Raw genomic sequence first — 16,155 nt, forward strand, 5'->3', positions numbered from 1 at the left:
GTGCTATTCATGGATTCAGGTGCAATATATATATTTTTTGCAGTATGGGATTCTTTCACTACTTGGTAAACAAGAAGTCCAATAGCATTTCAGGATTTTCTTTCACACCGCCTGAAATAAAATACTAGTACAGTGTTGAGACATAAGCGACATAAGGAAAACTAAATAACAACACAAGGAAAAAAGTGAACCAAAGAATCATTACACACTAAAAACAGTAAACCTTATATATATATACATGTCTTTCAAGTAGTTCTTTGGTCTCTGTACCCTTTTCAGTCCATCAGGATTTTAAATATTTTAAATCCCCAATCTTGACATTTCTTATCACTTTGGGCCAGAACAAAGGCAGCTTCATCTATGGTAGCTGCAGGACCAGGAACGAGGCGTCACCAACTCCAGGAAACTATTCTGTTGAGGAAGAGTCAAAGAGTTAAAATATTCATACAGGGCTCCTGCTTCTAGTATTATCTGTAAATCCTTTTTTTTTTTTTTTTTTTACAATTTTATCTGTATAATTTAATACCATTTCATTATCATGTGATAATCCTATTTTAAGAATTTCACGACTATTTATAGATAGCAGTTATGTGTATTAAGCAATTGTGTTTGTGTGTGTGTGTGTGTGTGTGTGTGTGTGTGTGTGTGTGTGTGTGTGTGTGTGTGTGTGTGTGTGGCTTTAGCTGGGAGTCGTTTGTTGTGGAATAAGTATGTTAAGTACATCTGTGCCCAGCTGTCACACAAATCCCTTACAGCTGTGACTACATCAAACACTTGAACTATAGAGGAGGATCTTTAAGGGTTAAAAACATGACAGAGTTTTTACAAAAGTCCATTATTTGACATGTCACTTTTTGATGTGCCCCGATGTGTGGGAGTTGGGTGTGTTATCTCTTTAAAGACCTTTGTAAGCGCTATAGTTGCGTTATGACATGTATGTGTGTGGTAACAGATGCTCATAAAGGTCCGGAGATAAGAACTGGCGGCAATCCAGGATGATGAACAAGTGAAAGGAGTTAGTGAGATTGATCTGTGTTTGACGTCCGACATCCAAGTACTCAAGTACTGTGCCAGTCTGATTAAGAACCTAAGAAGTCTGTTTCTATGAGTTGTATTCTGTATTTAAGTCTGGTCTAATGTTCTGTGAATATCAGTTTTATTTCACCTGCTAGAAAATTTATGTTCGACCCTTGTATGAATGTATAAGGATCAAGTTGTCGTCTAATTAGATCATTCTGCTGTTAAAGTTGGACATCATCACACATGTAGTCACATTGGATCTGTTTCTGTATCAGTAGTTTTTCCTGTTTGAAGGATTTTAAAGGTTTTGATGTTTTAATTCCTTAAGATAGTTTTTACATCTAATTTAATCCTCTAATACATTTCAGCCTTCAAACTGCATATAATAGCCCTCCCACTGTGTCATCAATTATGTATCAATCTTTTCTGTCAAAAAAGGTGTCACAAATCAGACTTCATGTCAGGTTCATCATCAATTTAACTCGGACACTTTGCTTCTGTCTCAGATGAAGTAAAGAAATCAAACAGAAATCATGTTCTCAGCCACATTTTGGTAACTTTTAAATATAGTGACATCTGCATTTAAAGGTTTTTTTAAGGCCTGACTAACGGTCCAACAGACCCTTTAGTATCCGAGAGAAATGATGTAGAACCATTGAACATATAAAGACATTAAAGCATCTGCAGATCATCAGATCAGAATCAGCTGCATATAGGTGGAGTACATACCCCAGTCCGAGGGCAGTGTATCTGTGCATACCACTCCTGGCAATACAGACACACCTGGACACCTTGACCCAGGAAGAGACACGCCCACATGATGACGTTGAACACAGGGCTCTGCCGCTTGTCATTCATGGTGAAGTTGAAGACCACTAAGAAAAATGATCAAGGAAAAAGTTTGTTTTATAAGACCTTTCCAACAGTTAACTGTAATCATATCTTCTTTGTGTTACTGCAGCTAGTGGGGACAGGTATGGACAATAAGATCAGGAACTAAAAGGTTCTGTCAGATAACTACTTAGTGATTCCCAGAGGAGAGGCCATAATGTACAAGTGGACTTTCTATTAATATAATGACAGTCGTCCTCTGAAAACAGCTACTAAATGTGTGTGAGCGTGAACAATTACAGATTTTAACTCTAAAACTTGAAGCCAGAGTCCAGAGTGTGGAAGGGGACATTTACATATTTTAACAAGCAATTCAGATAAAGAGCTTCAGTTTTAGCACTGTAATGAGGTGTTGGAGACTTGAAGTATTTACATCTCTCTCTCTCTCTCTCTCTCTCTTTTTTTCCTGTACTAATTCAAAACTTGTTGTTAAATGCTTTTCAGCGGCCCAGCCAGAGTACATAATGATAAGAAGTGTGTCTGTGAAACAGAAACACTTGGTATCATCATTGAAATAATAAAAACTGTGAAATTGTCCCCTAGAAAATGAGAATTAAAATCACCTCCAAAGACAGCAAAGAGACAGAACATGACGGGATAGAAGAAGCCGAAGCCCATGGCCAAGGCGTACTCGTGGACAACAGCAGAGACGATGAACACGAAGAGCATGGCAGCTGTTCGGCATTTCCTTTTCGACAGCTGCAGGGATCAGAGACAGAGTAAATAGTGAGGGTTTTGGCTCAAAGTTCACGGGTCAGGCTGGTTCACAGGAATTTGAGTCACTAGAATTACAGGACAAGTGTGAAACCTCTTTTTGCACTTCATAGTGTGGCACACTGCTTTGGAAATACAGATTATTCTTAGTTTATCAAATATTGTTGAACTGTTTTTATGCATTATTTTAGTTAAGTTTTTCTCACCAAGAGGAAGTCTCTGTATCCATAATAGTATAGCCAGTCATGGACGACCACGTTCCAGGTACGGTAATAGTTGGCGAAAGATGTAGAATTCCACCAATCCTGGAAAATCAGAACAGGGTGTTAAAATTAGTGAGGCGAATAGAAAAAAAGCAAAGAAAAGGCTGCCAACAAACCCAAATCTGAGAGAGAGAAAGAGAGTGAGAGAGAGACAGACAGACAGACAGACGGACAGACAGACGGACAGACGGACAGACAGAAGGACAGACGGACAGACAGAAGGACAGGCAGACAGAAGGACAGAGACAGAGAGAGTGGAGAATGACATGCAGGAAAGAAACCACATGTTGGTTTGGGTATGCACACAAACTATTATGCGACCGGCGCCCTCAGATTATGTCTACTTCCTAAAAGAATGTCAACATTTTTGAAAATTAACTTTTGCTTTTCCTTATAAAATTAAGAGAAAATTGACATCACTTTCACATCTGTGCATTAAGCTTTGACATGCAGCGAGGTAAGGATTATCTTAGCCTAGCATAAAGGTAATAAGAAAAGAAGCTAGCCTAACTCGCTCCCTAGTTTCAAAGTTAGACTGAACAGATTGCGTGTTTGTTTTTTTCCCACAAAAATGTAATAAGTACAGTTTGAGGTGTTTCTGGAGCAGATGTTCAATAATGTGCGGTAGTTTTTTGGTATTCCAGTTTATAACGTTCTCTTTATAAAGTCAAACACGTTTAAACTTGCCGTGAACATTAGCAAAGCAGCTAATAGCATGAGCACAAAATGTAAGAGAAGTCAACAATAAGAGTAAGCTGGTATGCTCGTTCTTTTGTTCAACAGCAAACCGTGTCAACAGAATCTAAGGCCACTGGACTACACTTTCACTTGGCATTTGTAATTGATTTTTCATGTGGAAAAGCAACTACATCTGAGGTAATGCCACACAGATTTGTCCGTTTCACACCTTGTAGAACATCCTGTCAGCAAAACGCAGCAGCTCCCCAAAGAGGTTGAGCCAGCAGTGCAAGAAGGCGAAGAAACACAACAGCAGGAGCATTATACCTGAGAGAGAAAGAGACAGAGTCAGACAAGGAGGGTTTATTAGGATCACTTTTATTCGAGGCACTACTCCCAGCCTTCTCATAAGAAATGCATCTTGACACTGTTGCTCTATCAGCACTTACTCGGTAAGCTATTTAATTAAATGGAGTAATACCTGTATCTGACTGCATAACAACATCTTTAATGTTATCACTGTCACGGATATGAAAATAAAAGAGACATCTAAACTATAAAGATATGAGATCATAAAGGTTGTTAGCAGAAGTGATGTTACAAATGCCATTTAATTTATGTGTTGACATACGTAACTTCCTTATAATTTCCTGATCTTTCACTGGGTCTCTTCCACACTCACAGACAGAAGAGAGAGCGGGTGAATACATAGAGTTGGAAGTACAATACCTGGTAATATTGAGTGGAACACAGCCAGAACCATCGTCCTTTTACTAAAAGGCTGGTTGGTCGCAGGTCTGAAGACAGGAATACACAGGCGGACCAGGATGAAGTAGCCATAAAACAGACATCCCAAGATCTGCAAATTGTTTGTTTAAATGTAAATACAAGTTAGAAATAGGACCTTAGAACAGCTTTGGATTCAGAGGTATAAATCTGGAGATAGTAGTGATATGAGAGATAAAAGAAGCAACTCTAGATTATGACTGGGGAAACCAAAAATTAACTCTCAACGCCCAAGACGTAATCTTACCATTCCAAGTGTGATGCCAACATATTTCCATCGAATGTGGTTGTTACTGTAATAAAATACAAGACATTTATTTCACATTTTATTTTTACACTTATGATTGGACAAAATGTAGGTCAAACATGTTACGTGGCATTACAAAACTATGTTTTAAGACATGAAATTGGTTGTGTTTTTTACTTAAGGGATGATGTGGTGACAAAAAGGTCTCTCTTACAGCACAAAAGTTTACAATTAACATAGTATCTATAGCCTACTAATTAAGTTAATACTTATGAAGTGACAAAAGGGCGAGTAGAGGTTTACTTATGATATATTAGGACAGTTAAACTAAACAAATAAGTTTTGCTATCATAAACAACAATAAAAAATGTCTATAGATATAATTCTATAGATTCTTAATATATTTCCAAATATAAAAAACAATATTGTTGTTTATGATGGTTTTATTCAAACTATTACAACTTTAACACAATTTACCAATATTTTCTGGGCTTGAAATAAAAGCAAAATGCTACTACTTTGCTGTCATACAATATACATGTCTGTAACATGTTCACTCACTCATGTTTGTAGGTAACTTCAGTTAACAAGACATAAGCTAAAAGGACAGAGGTCAGGTGGTTGTCTTACCGAGGGTAGGATTCCCTGTAGATAAGGGTTGGACAGAAGAGGAAGTAAAGATAGCTGGAAAATGTCGGGAATCTGGGACTTTCTCCTGAAAAGCAAAGTGAGTAAGTAAGTTTGACGATCAAAGTGGAGGGATTCAGATCAGACATCTGAAACATGTCTGTGACAGATTTCAGCCATTAAATGATCAGTTCAGGTCTGTGGTTCTGACATTTGCTTTAATATTTCATTTCTCTTGATTAGTTATGTGCACTAACATGAGCTGTCAACTTTCTAATTTGTGATTCTGATACACAACCTTGCTTTAATGAAGGGCACTTGAAATAAATTGTCCTGATATTAGATTACAGTGGTGAGTATGTCCGAAAAAAAAGTGAAATTATCTATCGGCCTTAATGCCTCTCATTTTTCCCACAGAATAATTATTGCACTTCAATCTCATATAAACTTTAACTAAAGGACATTAAGAGATTATCAAGCCGTGACTATAAGTGCAACGTGCGGTTTTTTTTTTAACAATTATTTTAATCTTTTTTACAAAACAATCTTTCATGGCAGACTGTGCAGCCTTTCTTTTGAAGCTAGTCTTCGTAATTTTTTACTGTTCTGTTGCACGGCAGTGATTGAGTAAAAAGGAGACACATTCTTCACCACTAACAGGCTTCAACAATAGAGTCTCAGTGGGCTGCACATACTTGAGTTTCTTTATTGTATGTGGGTGGATCCATTGTTAGCTTTAACTTCAGCATTAATCATTAGGTGGTAGCATGCTGTTGTAGTTGTGTATATGTCATTTTTTTCAGTGTCTGTGAATGTCACAGTGAGTAATGATGCTGCATGATGAGTAAATACAGCTAACATCAATTCAGTACCGTACCTTCTTTTGTTGGATTCTTCATAACAACAGGGACCGTTTCTCTTATGAAAGAGTAGCTCTTCATCAGGAATCGAATCTGAGGGCCACAGACACGGTTATTTTGAGATGTGAAGCACAATGCGTCAATGTAACAGCCTCTCTATCGACCATGTTTACTGTGTGAGTTTTCAATGGGCCTGAAGTGGACATCCTACATCATCATGGCCTCAATCTCACATTTCTGTGTTTACTGAGCGTGTGATTTATGATTGAGACAGTTCTCTATTGTCTGTAAATAGTCAAGAGGAAGAACAGCTAATGGGAACTATTAGGTAGGTAGGTGTCAGAAAAAGAACTGGAGAAGTGGTTTATCATTTTAGCGTGTTAGAACTGTAGTTCAGACGTGACATGTCAACAATCCTTACACTGTACAGCAGGAACTGATGACTTTTTCAGGAAGTCATCATAAAAACAACTCATAATAAAATCAGGTCAATAAAGAATGTGCAGCAATAGAATATAAAACAGCTGGATTGGATGCAGGTCAATTGAGGACCAGAAAGTGGTTTCCCAAAAGCACCAAAGCATTGGGATTATCTCACTCCATTGAATGGAGCTAAACTGATCTTAACACTAAGACGATTTTCGGAGACCATGGCCAGAGTAATAAATGGGATGAGGAGGTATTACAGTGTGCAGTGTGGGTCCACGAAGTTCAGACGTTGGCTACACTGATATCTACTGTCCCTTTGGTGCTTTTCCTGCAGGAAGTCTCCAATCTCTGCTCAGCAAGCTTTACAGCTGCTGGAGGAAAAGAAGGGCTGCATTTATGATGTTGACTACCAACATTAAGATTTCATGTTATCTACAGTACATGGTTTTGTTTTTTGTTTTCACTTTTCAATGTAAAGATTCAACCTCAGGAGTAAGTCAGTCATTTTTTACAGATGCATTTGCAACCCAATATCAGCGTAGAGATTAGAATTATTACCTAAATGAACATAAACTGGGAATTCCTCAAACTGCAGTAAATTTGGTAAGAAATTCAGGTAGAGATACTTTAGCAGGATATCATATATAGTTGGAAGATTTTAGTACAGTGGTACAAATGTTGATTTGGTTTAAACAATTCGTGCGCTACATTCCAAAATATTCACAAATAAATTTGCCATTTGATTATAATCATCTGTCATGAAAATGCATAAGTAAGGCATCATGTGGATGATTATTCCCTCCAAATATCTTAAGACAATCCAAAATCCAAAACTCACCTGCTCCAGTATCACAATGAACCGCGAAGCCGGTGGCAGCTGGTGGTGTACAACCACATGGATGGGAAAATGTCCCAGTACGCAGTACTGCACTGCAGACAGGACCAGTCCCATGCTGAGGGACAGACCCAACTTAGAGGGGAATCTGTGGTACATAGACCCCCAGAGCACCAGGGAGCAGTAGGGGACAAACAGGGTGTAGAAAAACATCACAAACCAGGCCAGGGTGACTGTCTGCAGCTTCCCAAAGGCAAAGAACAGCATATCAAACTCCAGGACCAACCTGGGAGAGCATACAAAAAGAAAGTATAATAACAGTAGATAAGCTAAAAATAATCTTAGCTCCTGAACCAGAACAATTCAAAATCCCAAAACATGGTTGTAAAAAATCTAATACATTTCGGTGGTGCACTCTATTTGCCAGTGGGGTTTGTTTTATAGCTTTAAACTGGACTATTGAGTAAAATGGTAACGATTTTAAAGCATGAATGGTTTTAATAAACAGCCGGCGTAGTTAAATACGTTTCAGATTTTTCCCCCAATTTCTGAAATAGACGCCTCTGGTGATAACAATAATGGATTTTTAACACCCAATCATTGCAGCATGTCAAAGGAGCTCTATGATTCAACACGGTACACTTGGAAGTGTGATATTATTACATTTTATTGTATTAATTTAGTCGTATTAAAATCGATGCTAACCAAGGGTGAATGTTTTAAATAACTTGCACACAGTGGAGTGAGTTATCCGCTGGCACTCACTCCACAGGGAATCATAAGAATTAAACTCACAACCCGGCAACTGCGAACAGCAACCAAATCATTACAGAGCTGCCCAAAGCAGCAGATGAAATACTCGGAGGGATTGATTGCTCTATCTGTCTGCTGCCAGATGAGCAGAGAGGCAGGCAGAGAAGGAGGAAGGGACACAGTGAGGAGAATAAAAAGACGATAAGTATTGAGGAAAACGTTTTTTTTCAAGCCTTCAGGGTAATTAGAGGCAGTTCAGGGTCATGGAGTTTGATACATGTCAGTGTGGCAAAACACACACATTTCCAGAGTGACAGACACACACACCTAAATTAACTCAGGAAACTGACCTGCCCTCGTCGATGTAATCAACTGCGAGAGTACTCAGGCAGAATATGAGCAGGACAGCAATGAACATGTGATAGATTGTCCTGATGTGGTTGATCTCAAAAAGTTCACTGGTGGAGAAGAAGAAAGACAAAGACAGAAAAACATCTGTAAAAAATACTGTCATTAAAATGTCCCTCTTTATTGTATTTATTTAAACTCAAGAGGTTTATTCACCAGTAAAATACTCGTTTGCATACATAATAACTATTGCTCTCTGCACAGTTTGAGTATCTGTCTCAAATTCAATATTTTGTCTTTTTAATTTGTTAGTTGACATGACAAGATATTTCAGGATGTAACCCTGGGATTTGAAAAATTGTGATTAGTGATTCTCACTATTTACCAACATTCACTGACTGAGTGACTAATCAACACAGTAATTGCTGGATGTTTCAATACTGCCAATCATTGTAAGTTATTAAAGTTCACACTGTCTGCTCCTTGCAAGATTTTCTTCTTCTCTAAATTAGAAATAGACTTCCAGTCCTTCATACTCACTCCAACAGTGACGGCCTGTCCATAAACACTTTGCCGTCATCCATTCTTTGAGATCTAAAACCGAAGGACACAGAAAACAGAGACAAGCACATTTTATTGAACTTTTAGTCACATACGCGTAGCTCATTTCTAGAACAGTTTCACTTGAGAATGTCCTCTCCTGCTCCTCACCTGGATGAGGGCGTTTTGGTCGTCTTTCCATTTGGTGTTGGATGTTTTTTTGTAAAAGGCTGAACAGACTCAGTCAGAGCTTTGTCTAGGATGTGACTGAGCTGATCCTGGACCTGCTCCAGGACTTTCAGTTTCACCTTCTGCAGGAGGACACACAAGACAAAAACGTTTTAAAACATATGTTTATAGCTTTTTTAACTCAGCCAATTCTCTAAATTGTAACAAATAATATTTTGCAAACTTTTAAAACACTATATTTTGATTACACAACACAGCCATAACATCTATATCTACTCTCAGAAGGACTAAGACTGAGTAGATACTACAGAACAGAGAGGCTGTCAGGTGTATTAATTGCAATGAGTAGAGTTATGACTCACCTGTACATGTTTCTCCCACTGCCTTAGCTCTTCTTCGTGTAAGCTATTATGGCCCCCAACTGAAGTGAAAGTGAGTAAAAATCATAAATTGTGTGATTAGTATTTAGTACAAAACTGAAAAATCCCATCTTCTATTTAAAAATTCCACGAGTCCACTTATCTGTCACTGTGAATGTACATGTATTATTTAATTTAAGTGATCTACACACACTATAATGTACTTACTGTAAAGATAACTACCTCATGTTTACTTCTTCATCCTTTTGCACTACTCACCACCACACTATTAGTCTATTTAATCTTGTACATATTTGTGTTTAATTACTTGTTTGAATTGTTAGTTGATTAAAAAAACATGAACACAGAGGATTACGCAAAAAAAGAGACTTTAAGCACATGGATAAAAATGCAATAAGGACAAATACAGGCCAGTTACACAAATCATGTTATTTTATATCAATACATACCATGACCGAGGATCTCCTCAGTCTGATGAGATTTGATGTTTCGCTGGCGAAGTCCATTTGGTGTCTCAGCGGTCGTCATGGTTTTGTAAATACTGTGACGCAGAAGGACAAAAAAAACATGTAGGTTAGTCAACACTGTTTCACCACTGTTTTCAGGTGTTGTTGTATTTATGTTCATAAATATATAATGTGTTAATTCATATATGTTTATCCCTGTAGGCTATGTAGCAGTTTGAGTTTTAGTACCTTTCTCTAATTTGTTGTACTTGTTTTAAGCCTACTATTTCTTTTCTTTTAGAGTATTTTAAAACCAATCATAACCCTTGTATGTGCACACATACCTGTCCTATAAACAGCTCAATGATGTCATTTACAAACTAATACAAGTTCTGCATTTATGGAAAATCAACTTATTAAAGCGGCCATCATCTGACCTGTGGTGTCTGTTTTGAATACAGATACAGAAAGAGGGACAGGAAAAACTATAGATCAACCGGTTGAGCTTATTTTAAACTCTCTGAATCCATACATGGCTCAGTTCCTGGTTACAATTTCGGCTAAAGCCACAGTCAGCAACCTGGAGAGGAATTTGCCCTTAAAGACCAGTGACATCACTGATGAAACTTTAAACCCATAGAGGGAAGTCTTGGAAAAGTTTTTAGTCCTTTGTGATAGTGATGATGAGTCAGTATTAAACAATAAATTCAGACTTATCAGTAAGTCATGCAGGCCCTTTGCTGTCAGGTTGCCTCATACCAACAAATCATTGTGTATGACTGGGGAGCTCCAGTCCCAGTGAGGTAAGAATCGCAGAGAGAAACAGTGCACTACCTCCTGCACAGAAAACAGAAACGTATAGATAAAGGGTTTGAACGATGGTTACCTTTACCTTACCTTACTGTTACAAGTGTGTTATCACTAATCATTGTAACCCCAATCTAACCACTGTAAACAAATGACAGCCGGCTTGCCTGTCCCCTGTCGAAGTTCACACACTACAGATCAGATAAACAGACGTCTGACAGGGACATTGGGTTAACGTCACTGAGGGGTGAAAGACCCAGAGTGACCTGGTTTTCTAATCCCTGCAGTTTGATCACTCCTGAGAAGAAATGTCAACATAGCAGATAAGCTTTGTGAAGATATAGACTAAACATGCTGCTGAAGACGCTGGCATGGCGTACAATGGAACGACAATCACCATGTTTTTGTGCCGATAATCTCTTCTGCAGTGACTTTTCTTCAGGTAGATTGAAGATGCTTTCAGGGAACATGATCGGTCATGTGTAGGAAAACACATTTATTGGATTATCCTCTTTTCTGCTGGTCCATTTCCAGCCTGGCTGACTTTACTCTCTTTGCCTCGCCTACAATGAGCAACTTTATCAGTAAATACCAAACTGGATTTTGCTGATTGTAATAACTTTGATTTGATTACAATAAAATAAGTTATCAGTTAGATTAAAAAAAATCTACTTATCCTTTTAGGAAACAAACTTTTCCAAAGAAATAATATTATCTTTTTAATAAAATTGAATATAAAAGTTTCTAATTGACGAGTGGAAATAGGTTACGTTTAGGTCAGAACACTACTAATATAAAAGCTAGTCCACTATCTTAAGTCCTCAAAAGTAATAAAAATGGGAAGAATCATATTGGTAGTAAAGTTTGTTTTGATCTTCCCTCCTTGATCGTTGTCAGTACAAACTCAGAAGCTTCAGCAGTCCCAGAGTTACCTCTCATCTTCATTTTTATCATTTGTTGTGCAATAAATTTGGAGTAAGGTAGAAACCACAGATTTGAAGACATAAGACCAACATGTGTCATACAGATGGGATGTCCATGATGTCTGTCTTGCGCTCAGATTCCTACTCACAGCGTCTTGTAGCCTCAGGTTTACTCAGCAGTCCTCTGGATGAAAGGGTCTGATTCAATCAATGTTTCCCACTGAGAGAGAGAGAGCGCGGCTGGAGTGTTTTTACTCCTCTTGTGATCTGTGTCCTCGCTCAGTCCTCATCAGATTTTCTGCACTTTGGACCTTTTGACTCCTGGACCTTGGGCAGGACAGGCCCTCGACTGTCCAACCTTCCCTTCACCTCCTCTGCTGGGTGTGTGAGGTCATGCTGAAGAACAGCAAAGTCAGCCATAAACTGTTATTGTAAAATGTATAACTTATTGAAGTTATTGGCTTTTTGGCACTTTCTTTGAGGCTCTTCTGAACAGGTTTGTCAGTGAAGGTTCTCAGACATCCAGGTGAAAAGATTACTACAAGGACTTATCGAAGCAAAGTAAAAAAAATAATACATTTTGCTGATTTGAATAACCACTTTAAAAAAATATATTTGTGAAGATTTTCAAAAGCCCACATTCACTTAAAACTGCATAAAGTCCTTTTGCCTGGATGTTTGACCTTCACGATGCCAAAAAGAAAAACAAGTTATAAGAAAAATAAGTTCAGCGCCCTTCAACACAATTTGAAGACCTGAAGGTAGGAGATGTTTTTCCACTAAATCTGAAACTGATGTGGAAAGTTGTCTTCAGGACTCATAAATATGAGAATAGACAAAATAACGCTTCTGAATAGCCGTGATACAGAATATTAATACATTCTGAATCATGAAATGACAAAAAGGTGTATTGTTTTTAAAAAGTTGAACTTTGTACATCTTTACCTAGTGTCTTATTTACATGCAGAACTTTACTGAGGAAACAGCCGTCTGTTTATAACAGCAGTTTATTTGCCTATTACAAATATAGTCCAGCCATGCATGATGCAATAAAACTAGAATGATGGCAAAGTTCATTTAGTCTGTGGCTGGAAACACAACAAGCGCCTCATTTGGATGTTTTGTTTCATTGAGAGGTATTTTTGTCCCTCGAACAGGTTGTCCAAGCGGTTGTTTATTTTTACCTTACTCTTCATGTCCGAGCCTCTGTTTAACTTTGACGCTAATTAGAACAAAGTTAGGTTAGAGTTCATCACAGCACACAGGAGCAGGAGGCACAGTCACAAAGACAAACAAACCCATGTCTTTGTCAACGTTAATGTCTAATATGGACTGAGCATAATTTGAATGTGTTTTGTGAGGGTCTGTCTGTCCCTTGGATTTCTCGATGGTTTTATTGCCGTCACATTTAGTGCATGTATTGCTGAAGCCCTGGGGAGTCCAAAGATGAATGAGGTTGAATAGAGCTGAACTGTGGCGCAGTTATAACAAACTTTACCTTTGGATATACTGTGGGTCTATAGGAATGGGTAAAATGTCTGTATCTCTAAATACTAATTGTTTTTGTATCAATCCTACATATTGCTAGATCGACAAATGCTGATGCTGAATCATAACTGATGAGAGTTATAGTTGCCAGTATAACTTGTTTAAATGTTGATAGCAGGTGTTACTTCTCATTGCTCTCTTATAAAATACAATACACTTTATTGTCCCCTTGGGGAAATTTGCCTTGGACTCAAATTGTGCTTTTGTAAAAACATTAAGTGGACATGCGTAGTTTTGATATCTGAATGAGAGAGACACATTATGTGCAGAAAAAAAGAGAAAGGTCTGCACACTGCTCAGCTCCCAATACACAGGTGTATTTCAAACGGGAACGTTTCGATTCAAAAACATCCTCCTCAGGCTTGAGGAAGTCTTCTGGAGGATCTCTTTGGATGGAAACTTTGTTGTTTAGAATAAATGTGCTCATTGGGAGCATTGAGGATATTTTTGTTATGCACCTGTTTGCACTTAGATAAGCACACACTAGTTTTCTCTTTTTAAAGAAACTGTGTGCCATATAGTATGTTGTACTTTAGCATCATCATCTTACTTGATGGAAGAAATCAGTCTGTGTGAGAAATCCAAATCTAAAATGACTTGTAACTTTATGTATATTCATGACCATAAGGATTGTGGTATTCAATGAATGTGCCATCAAAATGCTTAGAGACAAACTAGAGTCATAACAAGAGAGCATAATTACAATATGTACACAGAATCATGTTTATTGAAAGGAGTTTTATGAGACACCAGTACTGTTTCTCAGCAGCTACAGAAGAAAGCACTTCATGCACTAAGTCACGCCATAAACAAACCAACCAACGCACAAAAGTACAAACAAACACTTACATCTCAACGTTTTTTAAAACCACCCTTCCATCCTTGTCATTGTTTTTAGTCCTGCATAATTAGGCTACAGTTTCACACTTTATTTACCTTGCCAGAATATTTTCAGATTGGTTACAGTTAGACAAAAAAAACTAAAAACCCAATAAGACTGAAAATATAACATTATACACTCAATCGTCCAGACACCAACAGTTCAGTACACGACTTTAGTGCATGTCAGGAGAAAAGTTGTTTTCTTTGTTGTCTTCATTGACATAAAAAATCCATTCACATTCAACTCACGGTTTCTACAGGTTGTGTAAACACACTCAACTGCAGTGATGATGTAAAGTTTCTGTAGGTCAGTGACCTTTTTTTATCCCTTTTGACAAAATCAATTCACCAACAGTGTTAAACACTCTAAAGGCTTTTTGAGAGTGACAAAGAAGAAAAAGAAAAGTGTGATAAAGTGCTTCATGTTTTTGATAAGCCTTAATGTATTAAGAAAATAGTCTCTTAGTAATATTTTAGATCAAGCGTTCTTTACAGTGAAATATTTTGTATAGAGGATGTTATAAAGTATTTACAGGGTAACCATGAAGAACTAAACTTTAGAGGGCAGTATAGAGGATGCAGTAATATAATATGAAATCTGATGAAATATCCACCTCACAATCAAAACTAATGTAGCAGAAAAACAGAAACGCTTCTTTGTTCTGGGATACTGGGATGTCTGTGACTTTTGCGGGGACATATGTCTACTTACATTTTCTCTCAGAGGTAATTTTGTCTGGATTTTTTATTGGCATGGCTCCTGAGACTGATTCCCCTCACTGGACCTTGAATTATTTAATAATAACTTCTACATAGTACTAGTAACACTTTGAACCCTCCTTCTTTTTTCATTCACTCCGCACCTCAGGAACTGTGAACTATTTGAGTTCTTCGAGCTCCGTTAAGTAGAACCTTTTTAGCTCCTGCTTTAAAATAGGACAGAAAAAAGTCCCAATGGTGCTTAATTCTCTTTGAACTCCTCAATTCCTCCTCAAAAACTAACTTTTTTTTTTTAAGGCGCTCCAATTTTTTTTTTTTTACAACCGCTTTCTGAAACTCATCCATTATGCAAACACAGTTAACACCCTGTAAATAGTTCATTGATATCCTATATATACAAACTATACGCTGTAAATGAAGTCGAAAAATAAGAGTCTTCGTTAAGAAGATGCAGGTCCTATTTAATCCTAAAATACACACACACACACACACACACACACAAAGGCCCTTATGCCGTCACCCCTGACTCTCTCCCCCTGACTGGCTGATCAGGAGGTAAACAGAGAGCATCGGAGGCAGCGTGAAGTAAGAGACCATCAGCGAATCTGTCAAGAGTCAACTACCTTATCGGCTGAAACTGCACCCAAGTTATACAGAACATGCAACATGTCTATATTTTGGCATCAAAGGTCAAATACCTCATTTGCTGATGAGGTGCTTTATCTGAATTTGTGTGTGTGTGTGTGTGTGTGTGTGTGTGTGTGTGTGTGTGTGTGTGTGTGTGTCAGAGGGATGAGACAGGACTATATCAGCTCTTGATAACCTACAGTAACCTTTGAGGTTGTATGGACTACTGAAGAGCATCATCCGGAAATGAGTCACTCAAGACAGGGCTTTGGTTTCAGTCTGAGGAGGTTCATAAAGAACCATATAAGATTAACCATCTCTTAAACAAATCCACATTTCAACACACATTTTCACTTCATGAAATCCAAAGCATTCTGCAGTGTCAGAAACAAGGTCAACAGGAAACAATTACAGAAAAAAACCCCACATGCTTCACATTCATCACCTCCTATAAGTTAGGTAAAAATAGGAAATAAATAACATTTGAAACAGAGCAAATGATCATTAATAGATGTATTTTTAAATATAATTAACAGTATAAAAATAGTTGCTACACAAATATTTTTCCCCCTTTCAGCCATGCTTTTGGTTGTCATGACAATGACTAAACATTACACAGACGATCCCTAACAGGCAAGTCTT

General features: G+C 37.7%; 1 protein-coding gene across 1 annotated transcript; it reads right to left on the reverse strand.

Moving 5' to 3' along the window:
• Window positions 1-18: 18 nt before the first annotated feature.
• soat2 (sterol O-acyltransferase 2) lies at window positions 19-10,429 on the reverse strand. Its single transcript, XM_079342065.1, has 16 exons — window positions 10,351-10,429; window positions 10,010-10,101; window positions 9,543-9,601; window positions 9,163-9,302; window positions 8,992-9,045; window positions 8,454-8,561; window positions 7,354-7,636; window positions 6,104-6,179; window positions 5,230-5,314; window positions 4,600-4,645; window positions 4,296-4,425; window positions 3,796-3,893; window positions 2,832-2,930; window positions 2,475-2,610; window positions 1,750-1,895; window positions 19-411 (listed from the first exon to the last, which is right to left on the reverse strand). The coding sequence occupies exons 2-16, from the start codon at window positions 10,086-10,088 to the stop codon at window positions 355-357; spliced, it is 1,596 nt and encodes a 531-aa protein (XP_079198191.1). The 5' UTR covers window positions 10,089-10,101; window positions 10,351-10,429; the 3' UTR covers window positions 19-354.
• Window positions 10,430-16,155: the final 5,726 nt, after the last annotated feature.

This window comes from Symphodus melops (genome assembly GCF_947650265.1).
Source record: "Symphodus melops genome assembly, chromosome: 4".
NCBI classification, from domain to species: domain Eukaryota; kingdom Metazoa; phylum Chordata; class Actinopteri; order Labriformes; family Labridae; genus Symphodus; species Symphodus melops.

Excerpts from the sequence above, each read along its gene's own strand:
- soat2 (XM_079342065.1), bottom strand. The coding sequence starts at position 10,088 with ATGACGACCGCTGAGACACCAAATGGACTTCGCCAGCGAAACATCAAA. Across the intron at positions 8,562-8,991 it reads GACAGGCCGTCACTGTTGGA|TGAACTTTTTGAGATCAACC; the intron begins GTGAGTATGAAG and ends CTTCTCCACCAG. Across the intron at positions 5,315-6,103 it reads GAAGAATCCAACAAAAGAAG|GAGAAAGTCCCAGATTCCCG; the intron begins GTACGGTACTGA and ends TTTGCTTTTCAG.